General features: G+C 35.0%; 1 protein-coding gene across 4 annotated transcripts in view; it reads right to left on the bottom strand.

Moving 5' to 3' along the window:
- Window positions 1-2,339: 2,339 nt before the first annotated feature.
- Window positions 2,340-19,611, bottom strand: part of LOC145284772 (uncharacterized) — a 649,584-nt gene continuing 632,312 nt past the window's right edge. For all 4 annotated transcript variants that reach the window (XM_080133742.1, XM_080133739.1, XM_080133741.1 and 1 more), the window contains one exon: window positions 2,340-6,619. In XM_080133742.1, the coding sequence (XP_079989868.1) occupies window positions 2,449-6,606 (4,158 nt within the window). In that variant the 5' untranslated portion in view covers window positions 6,607-6,619 and the 3' untranslated portion in view covers window positions 2,340-2,448. The remainder of the gene's footprint in view (window positions 6,620-19,611) is intronic.

Here is a 19,611-nt window from a genome sequence, read left to right on the forward strand (position 1 = left end):
ATCTCGCCAACAACAATCTGGAACAAGTTTTTGATCTATGCGTGTCCAATAGAGCTGAACATGACTACAAAATCAGAGAACAGTATGGTTCTCATGACTTTTAAAAACAACTTTCCACCCTTAGAATTACTGACGCATGGAACAAGCGGTCTGTATCAGTTGTGGCTGCCAAAAACAGTGCCTGCTTAGAACGCATTCTTCTCTAAATTTACCCCCCACCCCCTTGTACATGCACTTTTGATGAGTTGTAGTGCACCTGAGCATTGTGCACATCATCTTCTAGACGAATAAATGCAAAAGTTTTTTTCATTCATTGCCACTATATTACCATCAAAAGAATTTGCTGTTATTTAAATCAATAATACAATATAATTTTTTAAAATACTGTATATATAGTAGAGAGCAAAGAACCAAACAAACAAAGAACAGTATACCTAATTTGCATTACTATTTCTTGAACTGTTATTAATATTTAGTGTTATTAATTTGTAATTTTATTGTCATATACATATATATATATATATATATACATATATATATATATATACATATACTCATATATGTATACATATATATACCCATACATACATATATATATATACATACATATGTATACATATATATACCCATATATATACATATATATACCCATACATACATATATATATATATACATACGTATACATATATATACCCATATATATACATATATATACCCATACATACATATATATACCCATACATACATATATATATACATACGTATACATATATATACCCATATATATATATATATATATATATATATACATACATATGTATACATATATATACCCATACATATATACACACATACGTATATACATATACCCATACATATATACACACATACATATATATACATATATAGATAGATAGATAGATATTAGTTTAGTCAATATTGACAAAAATAAAATTAAGGAATTTGATTTTTTTTTTAAAAAAAGGTAAATTACCACAACCTTTCTTAAACTATGTCCACTATACATAAAAAATACATAGATTAATAACTGCCGATGTAGAGCAGTTTCTTGTTATAAATCAGAGATAAATTAACCAACACTAGATATCTAAAAGGCATAAAAGAATGAAAAATGACTACTTTAAAAACTATGACAAAAGGCACAGATTCCTGGCAGATCACTAGATTGAGTCTGGTCATATTTAAACTGGTGACCATTTAGGAATACTAGGTGCTGCAAGTGAACACTACACTTACGTATATAAATTGGTTCCAACCTTGCATGGTAACATAACCAGCAACAGACTAGCATCCTGATGTTGGAGGAGGGGCAAGCCATCTGTTTCACTGAACTCTATAAGACTGAGGATAAGAAACCTAAGAGGCTTTTAAACTGAAAAAGAGACCACCACTACTACTACTACTATCTAAAGAAGGCCGGAGAGTACAAATGGCAAAATGTTCTGAAACTTTTGTAACAACAATCAAGATAAGTATACTAGTTGAAAATATATAAATAATGTAATGAAGAGCAATGCCTCGTCTCAGAAATATTGTCAATAATTTTCTGATTCTATATCCAATCATCTTTCATTATCTAATTCCATCAGAGGTGGGAGTAGATTATCATTTGTTAGTTTGTGTTAGAATTCAGTTGCTTTGTTTGTTACTTTTTAGCTCCAGTATGGACCTAGTGTTTCAAAAACAGACTGGGATGAAACAGTTGATCACCTTTAAAAAATCAAAATGAATATTTAGAAAAATTAGAAAATTGAAAAACAAGCAAAAAAAAAAACATTGAAATAAAGTGAAACATAATATAAAAAAAGAGAAAAAGTAACAAATAAAAAAGAGAAAAAAATTGCAAATGATTTTTTTAAGTCTACCAAGTTCAGTTTATGCAGAATATTTTTTGTACCAAGAAATTTTATAATATATATATATATATATATATATATATATATATATATAATGAAAAATTCAAGTTACTCAACTAAAAGAATTCAAGAGTAATCCTGATTGAAGTACCTATGCGTTCTTTAAAAAAATGACAAATTTTTATAAAGTCTTCAGGTATAGTTCAAGACTGCAATTAAAGTTAATATCAATAATCAAAAGTTTATATCAATCAGAGCTTTATACATTAATAATGTATATTTCAAATGTTCAAAGCATAAACATGTTGAGTGTTGATTTCCAGAGCAAATTTCAGATATTTGAAATTATAATATGCTTTCAATTGTTGAAATATATATATCATCAGAATGTGAGAGAATATATAATTGTTTCCACAGCCAGATATCCGGTTTGTAGGCTGCCATGGCTTTTGTGAGCTGCGACGTTGTCTATCTGAAGAAACAATTATATATAACTGTTTGAAAATGTCTGAGATACCATAATTTAACCTGTAAACAGATTAAAAAAAAAAAAAAGGAAATCCTCTTCACCTATGTTCCATTAGGAGTTTGCAAACATATATACTCAATGGTAGTACAATAACCAAGATCCAGCGAGGAAGATATGGCTGGATTTTCTGGAATTGAAAGGACATTAGGAGTGTTTGGATCACCACTCTGCGTTGTGAGTGTAGCGGGATCAGGCTGGAAATGACTAGCTGTCAGGTTTTCTGTACGAAACTGGGGATGTTGAATAATTTCCGTACGATAGTCAGCATTTTGGATGGTATGTATTGCGGCTGTAGTTGTTTCGACAAGCTCTTCATTTTCAGATTCTTGTACACCTGCTTGAATCACTGTAACCGGAGCAACTGCCTGGACGCCACTCTCAGAAATTGCTGCAGCAATCATAGACAAGTCAGAATCTTGGACAACAGTGATTTCTGCTGCTGCCTCGGTTGACTTGTTTATGCGTTCTTCCGCCTCCCCTTCCTCTTCTTCCTGCGCCAGCGTAGTGAGACGTACCTCTTCACCATCATCCGAGAGCAGCAGGCTATTCTGATCGTGGATCATAGATTTTGTCAGCTTCTGCCTGCGTTCTTTGATTGGAATAATTTGGCTACCTTCAGGTGGCTTGCGTGGGTCTACGTCTTTATTATAGAGACCTGTGTAGGCGGACAGTACTTCAAGGCATTTGTAATCGCACTGGTCCTGATGAGCTTCAAGCAGATGGTGGCGGAAGTCCTTTGTGTTATTCGTGCCAAAAGGGCATGACTTGCAAGGATAGATGAACATCCCTTCATGCCGCTTAGTCTTGGTGATGTGCTTTCGAATATTCTCATGGGTATTACAAGTATATGAACAGTACGGACATTTGTAAGGTTTGGATCCAATGTGGATACGCATGTGGCGCCGCAGGTGAGTGCTGTTTCCAGCTTTGTACGTGCAATAATCACAGTGGTATGTTCGTTCACCCGTGTGAATTCGGACGTGACGGGCCAGCCGAGTACGAGTTGCTCCGGAATAGCCGCACACATCACAGAGGAAGGGTTTCTCTCCAGTATGAGTACGTAAGTGGCTTGTAAGTTCACTCTTGAACACAAAATCCCATTTGCAGTCAGGAAACGGACATTTATGGGTGCGCTTCCCATGGCGGCGCATGTGTGCAACTAGCTGAGGTTTCAGCACAAATGACTGGCCACACACGTCACATATATGGCTTAGCTTTGAAGAATCCGGATTGTCGTGCTGTTTCATGTGCATATTATAAGAGAACACTTTCTGGAATTCTTTACCACAGATCTGGCACTTGCGGTCGGTGAGGCCGAGATGCCGGAGTATATGGCGGCGTAGGGACAGACTAGATATGAAACCGTTGTGGCAAAATCGACAAACATACGGCTTGTCTCCACTATGCATACGTAAATGCTCCATTGCATGCTCTTTTTTTAACTTCTTTGAACATTCTGGACATGTGACGATACTGTCACGTTGTAGTGGATCAATTTTTGACAAAAAATCCTTGTAAGTGACGCTGGTAATATCTTTCCCTTGGAACATATTATAGATGGCTTCCTCGTTATTTAGGTGATTGTGATGCATCTCAACGTGAAATTGACACCAACGCTCGTCATGAAATTTCCGCCCACATTCCTCACACGTGTAAAGCTTGGTCTCGTCACTCTTCAACATATTTGATTGGTGCATGCGTCCTGCATAATGCACCCGCAAGGCCTTTTCTGACAAAAAGACAAGATCACAGGCAGCACATAAAAACACATGCTCAGAGTGAACATCCAGATAATGCGGCCGCAGTTCACCATACGACTTTGCAGTAAAACTACAATGTTCACATTTGTGAATCTTTGGATCAGGTTTGACCGTGGTACGTTTCACTCTAGGTTTTCTCTTGAGAGATGGCTTTACAATAATTCGTACTGCTTCACCGTTAACGCAGAATTTTTTCTTTACTGGAGAAATAGTTTTCTTGGGTTTTATTTCATCATCGGCATCCATACTAACCTCATCAGTGGGCACAAGGTCGGGGTTAAACTTTTTCTTTTTTTGTCGTGACAATCGAGTTTTCTTAGGGATTGCCATCATTAGATGTCTGTTTGTTTGCATGTGAATTTTCAAGGTGTAATTGTCGGAAAAACTTTTATCACACACTTTGCAAGAGTAAGGTTTCTCCTTCGTGTGTCGCCTGCGAATATGAATTTCAAGGGCGGACATCGACTGGCATTTAGCATGGCATTTAGGACATTCTGGTTTAAAACGGCCCTTACGCTGTGGAGATGAAGGTTTTAGTTGAATCTGTTTTCCATTTTTATGTTTATAGCGAATATGCCTCCTAAGTCGGACAGACGAATGAAGAATGATATCGCAAAAGGGACACTGTATCTGATAGCGGCATTCTTTAACAATGCATAACTGTTTCTGTCGCTCAAGGGATTGTCTATGTGTGGCATCTTCAAGCAGATGCGTCAACATATCTGCATTATTATTTAACTTTAAGTTGCACACTGTGCAGAACATGGGTCCAACGAGTCCTAGACAGTTGCATAAATGATCGTTGGTGTTCATGTGATTAATCAGATCACTTTCACGGTTGAAGTAGAACTGGCAGATGCTGCACTGAAATGGACAAAGCCGTATGACATAGCGGTAGTATTTTTCCAGCATGTGAAAACCGTCGGGGTGAGTCTTGGCTCGATTTTGGTGGTACCGTGTCAAAATGTGTCGGCCAATTACATACTTGCTAAAGAAAACTTTGTCACAAACCTGGCAGTTGTGGATAGGTTCATTTGATGCGTCTGAGATTTTACGCCTCTTCTTGGTGGATCGGTTTTTGTTTGCATCATCTTCAGTTCCAATATCCGTCGGGGGCAACTCACTTGTTTCAACGGAAACATCGGCAACATGTTTACAATTATTGCCATCACACTCGGAACATGCATTTGCATTAGAGTTTGATTTTAATTCTTCCTGATCAATAGCCAAATTACTATCAGAAGCAGGTAGAGGGGGAGAAAGAGGAGGAGGGAGAGGAGGATGCTCAGTGGTTGATTCCTCTTCTTCTGTGCCAACCCTTGTGGTTGCTTCACTGTTTTCCAAGACATTTGGTCCACTTTTTAGTTGCATATCCAAGGGCGTTTCACTAGGCTTCCATTTCCCTCCAGTATATCCAGGATGGGGAAACGTCTTGCATGAACTTGGCCCTTCTCCAGGTTTCCATTTGCCACCAGTGTGAGTCCGTGGTGGAGCATTGTCTTCATCAGAGGAGAAGTCATCATTAGAATCGCTGGAAAGTTCCGGATAGGAGAAATCAAAATCTTCATCACTTGAAAAGTCCAGGCTGCTGAAGATGTTGGAGATTGGCAGGTCGCTGTGATTGTTAGCTGCATCCTTCTCCAGGTTTCCACTCTTGATAGCCTTTTGTGTTTTTGATGGAGAAGCATTCCGCTCTCCATCTTCTTTTTTACTCTGTAATTCAAGTGAGTGAAAAAAATTCTCGCCACTTTTCAGGGGTGATGTCGGTGTACCTATTGGTGGTATCTCACCACTTTCTTTGTCAGCAGTATCACTCACTTGGTCTGTTTCAGGCTGTATGTCCTCTTGCATAGAAACAACCGATTCCTGGGCCTTTTCTTTCATGGGAGGTTGTGGGGTTGGAAGAGGGGGTGACGAGACTGGGAGAGGTGGTGGAGAAGGAGGTGGTAATGCGGGGGGTGGTGGTGTATTATGTTCAGCTGGCAGTGGCTCCTGCACTGATAGGGTCGTACTCTGAGGGGACATGATAACAGTCATTTCCTCCGAAACTATAGGCTGTGATATTAACTCCATGGTTGAGCTTTCTGCAGTTTCCCTGAAAGCCACCGTCTCCAGTGCTGGGGCAGCTGAGGGTCTCTCTTTGGTAATAATTTCCGTAGGGAGTGTCATACTCTCAGTAGCCGGGGGTAGGCCAGTTGAGGTCAGATCAGTTTCAGTGGCAGTGATCACAGTATATGACACGGTAGGCTCTGTGTCAAACATAGTTTCTGCAACAGAAGCTGAAGATACAGTACTGAGCACATTGAGAGGCTGAGTTACAGAAGATGTCTTGTTGGGATGACAACCACTTTGTTTATGTTGTACATAGTTCATCAAACCAATGATGGTCGTGTGGCAGCTGAGGCACATGTGCAGATCCTTGTCAGTAGAATCCATCATGATTTCAGCTAATCTGAAAAATAAAAATAAAATCTTTTATTAAAATATAAAAATCTTTTGAACTAACCCTACTACTATTACATGTTTATTAAAATCACCTTCAGAAAGTACAAATATTTAAACAATATTTAACCTTTAAATATAAAGCATTTTATATTTAATAACTAAATAGTTTTAATAATCTATATTATAATTCTATTACTACTAATAATAAAACAATCACTTATAGGCTCCAAATCTTCTCTGTAGGATTGACCAAATTTGGTCATCTATATCTATATATATAAAAGGCAAAACGTGTGTGACCATTTTGTGTATGTTTCGCAAAGGCTTTTTTCGCATACGCTCCAAGGGGGGGGGTACGATCGCTTAGAACTGTTTATATACCCCCTAGATAATAATATCTAGGATTTGGGAACACGTGTAGTGTTTAGATTTATTTACGTCAATTTTTACAAAATTATTGCTATTTCAGCCCGCCTTGTGTTCGTTTAGCTTTTTCGTCTAAAAAGCGAAACTAATTCAAAGCTACGGCAGTGTTCCCGGTAATCGCACCGAAACGTCCAGAAGCAATCAGCTTTGATCAATGTGAGGCCAAACTCCATATATCAGACAATTGCTATTCAGTCTGGATAATGGGGCGCTGGTTTCCCCCTCCCCAACATCTTGAGGAAAAAACCAGTCAAAGTTGGGTAAACAAACCCAAAAGCTACCCCGCAGCAAAAGTTAAGTCCGCTCCTTCTATTTGACCTCATTAATGAGGTCAAATAGAAGCAGTAGAGTTAACTTTTATTGCAGTCACGTGTTAATTCTGTTTTTATTACTTAAATTCAAAAGTGTTTCCATTAGTATGTCGCGGTGGCCCATTGGTTAACGTCACACGATCTTTTTTCACACTTTAATTTCCAACTTTGCCTCAAGGGTTCAGGTTCGATCCTCATACTCACCTACCAAAACTTTTTTTTTATTATTTTAACCCCCCACCTCCAGAGTTTTGATTTACCCAAAACCACACACACCTCCAAATACCCGGGCAATGCCGGGTATCCCCCCCCCTGCTATTTATGCCATTTTTTTTCCGTTGTTTTTTTTTTTTTGGTTTTTCCGATTTTTTAATATCGTTTCAGGGTTATTACTTACCCCCCACCCATACACACACCTCCAAACACCCAGGCAACGCCGGGTACCTCCCGCTAGTCTATAATATAAATCTCACCTGTCTGTTTAAATGTATATACGTATGTATGCTTGTATGTCTGCCTAAAACTTTTGACAGAGGCGACAAATTTTCACGAGATCGATATCGGTTTGAAGCTTAACCCTCCAGATGACAAATATCGAAAAATTGGCTAAAAACATTAATTCCTTCATCTTCAACTGGGCCATTTTCTACAGGGAGGGGTCGCTTTTTTCACCGATATTTTTGAAATTCATCCCCTCTTTTTGATTGACTAGCGCTAATTTAAACTTACATCACTACTGGTTTGGCGATAGGCACAACAGCAAAGATGTCACGTCTTTTTTTCACATTCTTTTTTTCTTTTGTGGTACAGGTTCGAGCCTGCCCGCCTGCCTACTACCACTATCTTTTTTGCTCCACACACACCTCCAAACACCCGGGCAACGCCAGGCACCCAGACTAGTTAAAAATTAAAACTAAAATGTATGACAATCATATTCTATTAAAAAATTATGGTATTTTTTGAGTTCGTCTATTTGTACACAATTAGAAACACGTGATTAACAAAAAGGAATAAGAAGAGTACACATTACCAAGGTAGTAATTTTTTCAATGTCAAAAAACTATTTTTATTAGTTTTATTTTAAAAATGATTTCTAATGTTTATGTCGATGAAAACAATACGTAATTTCTTATTTTCTTTCATACATTATTTTCACAAAATCTCACACGTTTTTTTTTGTATTAGCTATAAAGTTGTAGAACTTAGATTAAGATATTGACATGCTCAGGTATTGTACCAACATCACTCACGGATTGGCTATAAACTAAGAGTGATAGCAAAGCAGTAATTATTATTTAAAACAAAATTTTTTAGACTTGAATAATATAGGACAGTATTATGTAGTAGGAGTAGACAGAATAGTAATAATAATCATAATAATTTTTTAAAAACTAAGACAACATTTATAGGCTCAAAAAATATAGGACAGGATTATGTAGTAGTAGTAGTAGTAGTAACAATAAAATAAAAAAAAAGTTTAAAATCCCCTTTGTGGGTGATCCTTTAGTATATTTGAAAGACTAGCAGAAAGATGCACCATGGCTCTAAGCTGAAGAATGAGGAACATTACTATGTTCTTTTTTTTTTTCACTTAGCTCATAACACCATATTACTTTCTTTTTTAGATTTTGCACTCTAATATAGTCAGAAGAAGCTGAAATTTTGGAAAACTCTAAAACATATGGGTTTACATGTATTTGAAGTATTAAGAGCATTCTGCTTCCATAGCTTTTTGACACAGAGAGAGGCATACAGAGAACGACTTCGTTGGTTGTGTGTGGAAATTTTTATAAATATGATTTAAATTTCATGGAAGCAGGATATATTTAAAGTTCTATTATTTTTTTTTTCTTTCCTTCATAGTCCCTTTAGTGGTGCATTTAGAGTTTTGGAACCACTTCCATTATCTTCCCTGGAAGATAATGGATACATTTTTAGTTTTTATATAAATTCTGTAATCTTTCTTTCTATATTGAACATACACACGCTGACATTCATATAAATATTAACATGAACATTGCCATAAAACAGTAAGATTTGACGAATGTTATCAATTTAGCTTTCTATCTATTGTCTACTAAAACCTCGTCAACGTTGCTTGTTATCTTGTATGGTCTTTTAATGACATCTTTTTTAAACACTAATGGGTTACCGGTACAACAACCAAACTGTGGTGATAACGCCAACAACAAAGATGATGAAAATTGTCTGAAACATACAATAAAAATAAACTAAACTTATTACCACTATTCTCTTTCCTAATATTTAGCAAATCCACAAATTGAGATTTTTTTTTTTTTCGTTCATGTTATCGTTTGTAATGATGTCAGTTGTAAGACTACATATCTCCACGTGACAATGTAAGACAAAGTGCTTTTTTGTATTGAAGTATTTCCAAAGTTATGATATGGAAACGTTAATAATTTAGAAACTGATTAGACTGAAATTTCTCATGGTGGTTACCGGCATCAAATCCAAATATCCAATTTGGAAAAATCAAGTCTAGAATGAATAGAAGTTATCTTCTACGGTATGACTCACCTTTTCTTAGCCTAGATATTCCTAAATGAAATAAATTCTAACTTAGACCATGACTGATATTTTGACGAAATTTGGTAACATTTAAGCGATGTGGACATCAAGCTGAATTGCAAACATAACCTCTGACCTGGCGAATCGTTAGATTGCTTATATCATAACCTGTTAAATTAAAATTACTAATAGTTAAGAAGAATATATAAATACATGTTTGGAAGTTACAAATTTATTGCCAGAACTAAAAAATAAGAAATTGCATTTCACACCAAAACGAGAACCAGGTGCTGCAACTAAACTTAAACAGTAAACGTAAAGCTTACAAACAAGAACAAGAACAAGAACAAGAACACACACACACACACACACACACACACACACACACACACACACACACACACACACACACACACACCTGCTGCTGTTATTCCAATGTCTTACAGTTTACACACATAAAATAACCTTACATATTAATTTATCATTAATTCCATTCAGAAATTTTGTTGATTGATACCTTGACTTTAATACTGCTGCTGCTGCTGCTTATTTCTATGCACCTACATTGAATGTATATATGTAAAATTCTAAATACACACTTGCAATTCATTATGACAAAGATATGAGAAAAAAACTTCTCACACAAAAAAGTTAATTGATTAAATTAGTCATGATAAATTTGATGAATATAAAATAAGTACACGTGACTAAGGCATCCCAATTGTCTTTATGAATTGGTATTCTGTGTGTGTGTGTGTGTGTGTGTTTTGGGGGGATATCTACTAAAGTTATTTTTGATTGATTTAATTTGGCATGCCAACCTTTGTAAGGTAATTTTATTATGAAGATCTTCATTTGTTATTTGTGAGGGACTTTTTTTTTTTATTAATGACTCACTACTTATTAAAACTAGAAACCATTCGAGGATAAAGGTGATTGGACTGGATTGTTAGTTTATAGTGAAGTGAAACTTGTACAATTCCCAACTACACTTCTCCTGAATTGGTATTGCATAAGTCTAGTAGTAATATCACTACTGGAGTTATTGGCAAAGCAGGTTAATAAAAGGAATTATAATTTCGATCGTAATGAGATGTACGTTAGTAATAGTAACAATATGTGGGTAGAAATCAGGTTCGGAATATGACTATATTTTTATAATTTCAAAATTGGGAGTAAAATTAAATATAAACGTTTATTGTATGTATTTTGAGTTATGTAGATTGAGGAATGTTTTAGGAAAAACGATGTGAAAGATTGTGATCATCGATCAAGAGAGAATCAGAAAAATGGGAAAGCAAGGTGAGCAGATATGAATTTTGCTCACTCGCTAACAAGGTTGAGAGTATATGTAAAGCTGCATGCGCTGAGAGGAAGTCAGCATTTTATCATGATATGAAAGCTGCAGAAAACCCCCCAACTTTTTTCTGATCTTTTGTTTTCCTGCAACAGTTTTACATTTAAGAACTAGTAAAGAATTGGGCATCATGCAACAGAGTGGTGAGATAAACAAAGACTGGTCTCATTTTGGAGTTTTCCTTTTCCAAGACTAGTTGTACAATCAAATCTTCAGTGTCTAGCCTACCCTACTATTTAATCCGTAGCTGGAAGAAAGATATTCTTTTGAGAAAAGCTTCAGTGGCTGGTGGTTAATCTTTTTATAAAGCAAGTCTAATCTCTGCACAGAGCACACAAAGATTGTACCTCATGAGAGTCTAATTTACAAAAGGCCTCTTTCTTTAGTTGCAGCTATTCATATACCTACATATCATTGCAGGACTTTTACTCCTGACACCAAGAGTAACAAAGCTCAGCGGCTGCATATGAAGTCAGGGAAGGATTTATTTATACCTTTTCTAAGGGAATTAGTTGAAGTGATGTAGTAGCTTAGTGAGAACTCCAGCCTGATATGTTGAGCGTAAAAGTCTGCAAATAGAACCAGCACATGATATGAGTAGTGCACATGGCATTGGTATTTTTAAGTGTTGATTATAATCAATAAGCAGAAACTTTGGTTAATAAACTCTTGTCACTGTGGATTAGTGGGATGAGGTTCAATAATATTAAGAAAAAAAAAAACATCTAAGATGAGCGAATTAATGAGATAATACTTGTTTGATGAAAATACATAAAACAATAGTTTTTAGTTTTAACAAGATTAGACCAAACCAACTTAGAGAATGCTCTTATATATGGAACATGTTTTTTTTTGGAAATTCTGATAGTGCAATTTGAGCAGACAAAAGTCTGCAACAACTATATATAGACGAGTCTCTCTTATTTTTCTTCCTAAAAAAGCAAATGCTAGAGTTGAATGTTCTTAGCTTTCTCTTTCTGATATTTTAACAGGTGTAATTGCCAGACAATAGATGATGAATTGGGTTATCAGGTAGGCTGAGCACATCGGGCAGGGGGGAGGGAATGGAGAACCAACAAGAAAATGATAGAAAATAATTTCCTTCTAAAAACCAAAAAAAAAAAAAAAAAACGTAAAAGATCATAAAGAAAAAAATGATGAAAATCAACAAGTAAAGGACACATATCTATTAAAGTTAATGGGGAAAAGAGGGAGAGATAGGAAGTGATACAGAGAAAATGTGCAACGAAGGCAAAGAGAGAGAGAGAGAGAGAGAGAGAGAGAGAGAGAGAGAGAGAGAGAGAGTTGGCCCATCAAACTAATGTTTAAAAAAAAAATCTTTCAGTCTTGATTATTTTTATTTGCAGCATTAGAGGCTGCAAGGCTATAAAACTGTCTACAACTTTCACAACTTGTCCCGTGATGAGGAGGCTGAACATGTTGGGGGGTGGAACATGATAGGAGCGAGGGAGAGTTAGTAAATGATGGAGAAAATATGTAAGTCTTTAAGAGGACAGAAAAGGGATATTTAATGACAGAAGAGTGAGGAACAGAGACAATTAGAGAAAGAGAAGAGTGAGAGAGATAGAGGAAGTTAGAGAGATAAAAACAAAAGGGCGGATTAAAATTAACAAAAACAAAAAAAAACTAAAATAAAAATGTCACAAGATATAAAAATGATTGAAATATTTATGGGATATAAAAGAGATTGAGAAAAGAGAGCAAAATGAAAAGACTAACTTGTTTTGGAGAAGAAATTGGAAAATGGAAAAGGAAGGGTTGAAAAAAAAAATCAAGAAAGGAGAAAATACGAGAGGAAGGAATATGAAATAGAAAATGGAGATATGGCGAGAACAAAGCAGTAAAGAAAGGATAAAGTTAATATTCTGACAAAGAGAAAGGAATAGAAAAGAAGAGAGAGTGAGAGAAAATAAGAGCGAGAGAAAAAAAGAGAAAGGAAGAGAAAAAAGAGAAAGGAAGAGAAAAAAGAGAAAGGGAGAGAAAAAAAGGAGAGAGAGAAAAAAGGAGAGAGAGAGAGAGAAAAAAAGGAGAGAAGGCAAAAATGGTGAAAGAAAAAAAGGAGAGCAAAAAAGGAGAGAGAGAGAGAGCAAAAAAGAAGGAGACAGGAGGGCAAAGAAAAAGCGAGAATGAATAATAAGAGTATGAAGCAGTGAGAAGGGGCGCGCGCGCGCGAGAGAGAGAGAGAGAGAGAGAGAGAGAGAGAGAGAGAGAGAGAGAGAGAGAGAGAGAGAGAGAGAGAGAGAGAGATGAGGAGTCATCCTTGACAGACAATAAATCATATCTGAAGATACATTATTCTGCCAATTTGTAATCGAACTGCAGAGTTTTTGACAAGTTTATTTGGTCTGCAATGGAATAAACCTGATTGAAGAAGTTTTTACGGTCTTTTCTGACATTAGTATGCGAACAATCAGGCATTAGGTACCAAGCAAACGCCATAACAGCGAACCTTTCAGTACACGCCAATCAATCGAATCAAATTTCAGCCAACGAACCCTCCGCCGCACTTCTACGCCACAACTCTGCCTTTTTCATAAAGTTTTCATTGCTTTTCTACCAAAATAGCTTCCTCTTTTATCAGAGGGAAAATTCTCAAGAATTTAGATATATACACAAACTAAACTTACATAATGAGTGCTTTTTTCCCCAGATTTTCTATCTCATTTTTTTTTTATTTTGATGCAAGACAAGATGAAATTACATGAATCAATTTAGCACTGTATTCCATTTTTAAATTCATTTTCATTTCAAAACAAAAAAAAAAAAAATTGTTAACAAAAAAAAAAAACTTTTTACGGAAACTTTGAGATGAAGATTGACAATTTAAATTATTCAGATTACTATTCTCATCTTAGATGTTATTCTCACGTCATTTTGATTGACGTAATCTCAAATTCTTTGTGTATCTTGTCGAACTCAGGAATATTCCTGTGAGACTTGAGAATCTGTAGAATTTCGAATGAAACCTTATATTTAATCACTGAATTAAAAAGATTTCTAACCTGTTATACTGATGGAACAAGAGAAAATTAGCCCTAAAGGTTTTCATTCAAAATTCGGTACAGATTCCTAAGTTTGACAAGAACGTCAAAGGTTACAGCAACCAAAACATTATAAGAATGATATTTAAGATGAGAACAGTAGTTCGAGTAGACCAAATAACACAATGTTTTTTTCTTTATCTGGATTGTGTCCAGAGGATAATTATTGTTAACATTTTACAATGAACGAGCGAATATAGTTGTGGTTGATCCCTTGTGTTGACTTTTGAGCAATTTATACAAAAAAAAAAAAAAAAAAAAATCAATACAACGTCATTAATTTTTATAAACGTTTTATTGAGTTCAATCTTTTATGGAATGAAAAATTTCAAATTTACATTAGCATTTTTAAACTTTATTCCTTTCATTTTTAAACAGGCTGTAAGTCATTAATTAAGCGAGGAGAATATAAATCCATAGTTTGTGTGTGTGTGTGTGTGTGTATATATATATATATATATATATATATATATATATATATATATATATATATATATATATATATATACATACATACACACACATATTGCAGTTTTATGGCGTATCTGTTCTTTAAAGATTATCTTAGTATATTTCTGAAAGATGTTACATATGTGAATAAAAATTCCAATTGAATTCAATTTGGTGTACATGAAAAGTATTGCAGTTTTAATTGTTAAAAACGAAACTGCATTATTTAGATTATTCAGACTACTATTCTCATTTCGAGTGTCATTTTTACAATGTTTTGGTTGATGTAACCTCCGACCTTCTTCAAGTGCGTCTTGTTAGAGCTCGGAAATGTTTCCGTTGAACTCAGTAATCTGAATGGAATTTTGAACGGAATCCTTTATTTACTTTACAAGGATAACACACTCATTCTGTCAGCTATGACTGGATAGAGGCCCTAAGTAATTTGCAATTATCCCACACTGAGAATTGAACCTTCTACATTCAGGAGTATATCGCTTTAGTTTAAAACCTGTTTGTCTGTGAGTCTCGCTCGGCAATGCTGGGAACCACCGGATTGTAGCGAGCGAACGGGAGGCAATAAAAAAAAAAAAGAAAAAAAAAGAAAGAAAACAAAACAAACAACCTACCGTAAAAATTTCATAAATTTTACTGTTTTTATTTATGTTGTTTTTTTTTGGGGGGGGGATGGTTATAAAAGTTTTGTTTTTTTGAATTAGTGAAGAAATATATTTTTTTGTTTTGTTTGTGCATGGAAAGTTATTTTGGTGTTTTTTATGACCTGCCTTAACATAGTATAAACATCTTCAACCTCCTCATGTTAAGAACGGCTTTCAGAATAAACACCCCAACCTCTCCATGTTAAGAACGGCTTTCGAGGTTGGGGGGTGTTTATTCCAAAATCAAATGAACAAGAAAACAAACAATATTCACAGTATTTAAAAATCCTGCAGATCGGTCTTCTGCATCTCAGTATAGACCAATCAGTCTCTTGAATAAATTGCTCGAATCTGTGATAAATCAGGCCCCCCCCCAAAAAAAACAATCTACTCAGTCGCAAGCAATATTGATTTGCTTTGCAAGATCAATAGCTGATGTGCTGACTGTAATATTACACAAAATCAGTGAATCTATTCAAAGGAGTTTCGTTTCTAGAGCAATTGGTGATATCATTTATCAAACACAAAAAGAGAGGTGACTAGATGAACTGTCTAGATTCCTGAAACAAAATCCTGAGAAGTTTGATAGTATATACCAAAACTGTCAGGATTTTATTTTTTATCTTACTTGTCACTGTGCACACTTTTCATCAACACATGACGGCTTTATATTGTGAGAGAAAGGTGAATAGCATAAAGGTTGATTGATAAAAGAAGTGGTCAGAGGCAGTAGACATGAATAAAAAAGAAAAGGAAAAGAGGTGCATGAAGAGAACCAAGGACAGTGCAAGAAAGAGAGAATGCAAGAAAGAAAAGAGAAAGAAAAGAAAGGGTGGAACAGAGATAGAAAGAGGGGGAGTCTATGATGACAAATTCATAAATGTGTAAGTTTATTTGAAAGCAGCAGCACTAGCATTTGTGACAGCATATCTATATAATATTAGCAATCACTGGATCTGTATGGCTTAAAAGTAGCAACATTAAACCGAATTTGGAATTTGCAAATATTTCTGAATATATATATTCTTTAACATAGGCTTTCTTTCTTAGCCTCTAAATATGACCAATGATTTCTATACTGCTATTATTTAAAGCATGCAATATTGCAATCTATTAACAGTATAATTCTTTTTCCTTTACTTCACAACCTTTTCCCATGGCTATACTGAAATTGCATCTTTATGCCACAGGAAGCTCTCCCCTTCCATAAACCTCAATGACAAAAAATATCAAATACTTGTCCTCACTTTCGCTCTTCAGTTCAACACCCCCACAGAAAAGTCATAAATGCGTAATAACACCATCCCATCCCTTGCCAACGTTTTTTTTTTTTTTTTTAATGCTCCGACCATTCAAAACTAGCGTGCAGCCGAGACACAAGGTCTGGCCGAGTCTAATTCAGTGCAGTCATTCGTAAACATGTGCCAGAGATTCTACTGACCACAGATAACCAACCTGTCACCTTTGCCGACAGTCCTTTCTACAACGATGGTGAGAGCATTTTTATTTATTTATTTTTTTTTTGCAAAACTTGTTGGGGCCTGAAATGCTAAGTCAAGGGTATCAAAGCCTTCCACAACAGACCGATACCGTCACACAACGACTGCATCTCTAAACCCTTGTCCCTCTAATCTTCATTGTGTCTACCATATTTTCGGGTGAGAAGAAGGAAGAGTGGAACAATGTTGGCTACTGCCAAATACATCATTCTGCAAAAAGGTCAACAGACATTGAGAAAGGCCCTCTTTGAGGAAAGGAGAGGGGTACACAAGAAAAATTCTTAATAACAAACAAAAACGTGTGTGTGCGCATATATATATTACACACACACACAGATACATACATACACATAATAGACATGTACATACATCTATAAAGTGAAATATGCATACACAGACATGAATAAATATACACACATATTATACGTAAATTTAGTGAGAGAACCCCAGCAGAGTGCTCAATTAAGAAAATTTCAAAAATAAGAGTGTAATATTTATCCATGTATGTGTTATAGAAGATAAGAAAATCATTAGTACTGTTGGTTTCAAATCCAAAACAAAGGGGGCCAATATGTGATTGCCTATGTCAGACTCTCTTCAGCCTCTATTAACACAACTGATAAACAGATGCCGAATAGAGTCTGTCATTGATGACAAAATATTAGTTTTCTTTGTTTAGATTTGACACCGGCTGTACCGATGTTATCTGTAACACACACACATATATATATATATATATATATATATATATATATATATATATAGTGCATATACACAACAATAAGTAGAACTATAGACACATTAAAAGACCACCGTTTTTTATCTATTTCCTCAAGATGTTAACATTGTATAAAATACAAAAACAAGGTAAATGCGTTTGAATTTTTGTTTGTTTTTCGTATATTTTAATTTTTAACTTGTCTATAGTATGCATTCATAGACATGAAAACTAAAAATGATCAAGTATATGTAATAATAAATAATATATTAAAAGAAAATTGCACGTTGTGGGATCAGACACACACACACACACACACACACACACACACACACACACACACACACACACAAGTGAGTACAGCTGCAGGTTTATCAGTCTGTACATAAATATGTATGAACAAAAGATGATTTGTCACTGTCTTTTTCGCTGGCAAATGTCAGTGTAATGAAAACAGGAAACAGTGTCAGAAGGAAAAAGTTACAAGTTGGTATTCACACATGAGAGCAATAGAGATTTTGCACATTCATTCTATTTGCATTTGAGGAACGTGTTAGTGAATAAACTTTGAGAGGCATGTAGTCATGTACGTATGTTAAGAAAAAGTGTAAGAGCAAAAAAGAGTAACACAGAGAAAATACAAAAATAAGTGCAATATATATATATATATATATATATATATATATGAGGAGGAGAGCTGGAATTAAAAAATGAGTACAAGAGAAAGTTACAAAAGAAAGCAACAGTTAGTCTGGGTGTGGCAGATGGTTAATCAGATCAAGAGTACATATTGGTGTATGTTAACACACACACACATATATTTCATATTATAAGGCAATACAATATTTTATGTACCGATTTTCAGTATTTACTTTAACAATTCTCAATATGTGAGCAAAGCAAGGTAGTAAGTTATGAAAATATATTTATGGCAATTAATCCATATAGAGGCTTCTCTATTTCATCCCTGTAGGGAATCCTCAGGCTAATATAATATACGTGGGGGGGACGTTGGCAGAGAAATACAGTTAAATAATGAGTAATATCAATGTGCAAGAAGATAATAGGAGATAAAAGAATAAAACTGAAGAAAATATAAATAGAGAAAATAGTCAATCACCTTACGGCCCAAAAAGGTAATATATACATATATATTTTTTTAGACAATTATTGAATAGCACGGAGTTATTCTGTTTTACAATTTTCCTTTTTTATCTTCTCCAATCTCTGAATAGTCCTTTTCGTGTTCTTCTCGAAATTGTATAAGTTGGATCCATAATCGCAAGCGCTTTCGACAGAAGTGCTCCTCAGGCATATTGTAGAAATAAATGTAGAAATTGTTTTTTTAAATTACATATATATACATTTTTTCATAGTCACGTGATAGCTAGTTACAAGTTAGGTGGGCGGACTTTTTTCCTTTTTTTTTTTTTTTAGTAATATTAGTAAGTAGTAATTAGTAATATCCAAGAAAATTACCAACCTGTTAATATACAGACTTTTGAAACACCCTGTATATTAACAGGTTGGTAATTTTCTTGGATAATACTCGATTTTTGAGTTCTTGTGTAATTGGTTACGGTAATAAAAAGTCTTGGGAACATTACAACATATTTAAAATCGTTATGTTCCCAAGACTTTTGAAACACCCTGTATATTACCGTAACCAATTACACAAGAACTCAAAAATCGATGAAAGTATTCTTAAAAATATAATCCGTAGATACGTGGCTCCCAATAATAATAAAAAAAAATAAAACTTATTATTTATAAAAATACAGACAACAAGCCTTGTAATGAAAAACAACATTTCACGGGCAAGTGACCTGTTGGAAAGAACCAATGTAGTTTACAAATTCAGCTGCCCAATAGGAGAGTGTATCTCCAATACACCTAGCTTACGCCTGAAAGTATCCTGTACCTCTATAAGGCCACCATTTACTCATGTATGGAGTACTGTTGTCACATTTGAGGTGGTGCATCTG

This window comes from Euprymna scolopes, chromosome 9 (assembly GCF_053919585.1).
Source record: "Euprymna scolopes isolate OS-2025 chromosome 9, ASM5391958v1, whole genome shotgun sequence".
Lineage (NCBI taxonomy): Eukaryota > Metazoa > Mollusca > Cephalopoda > Sepiida > Sepiolidae > Euprymna > Euprymna scolopes.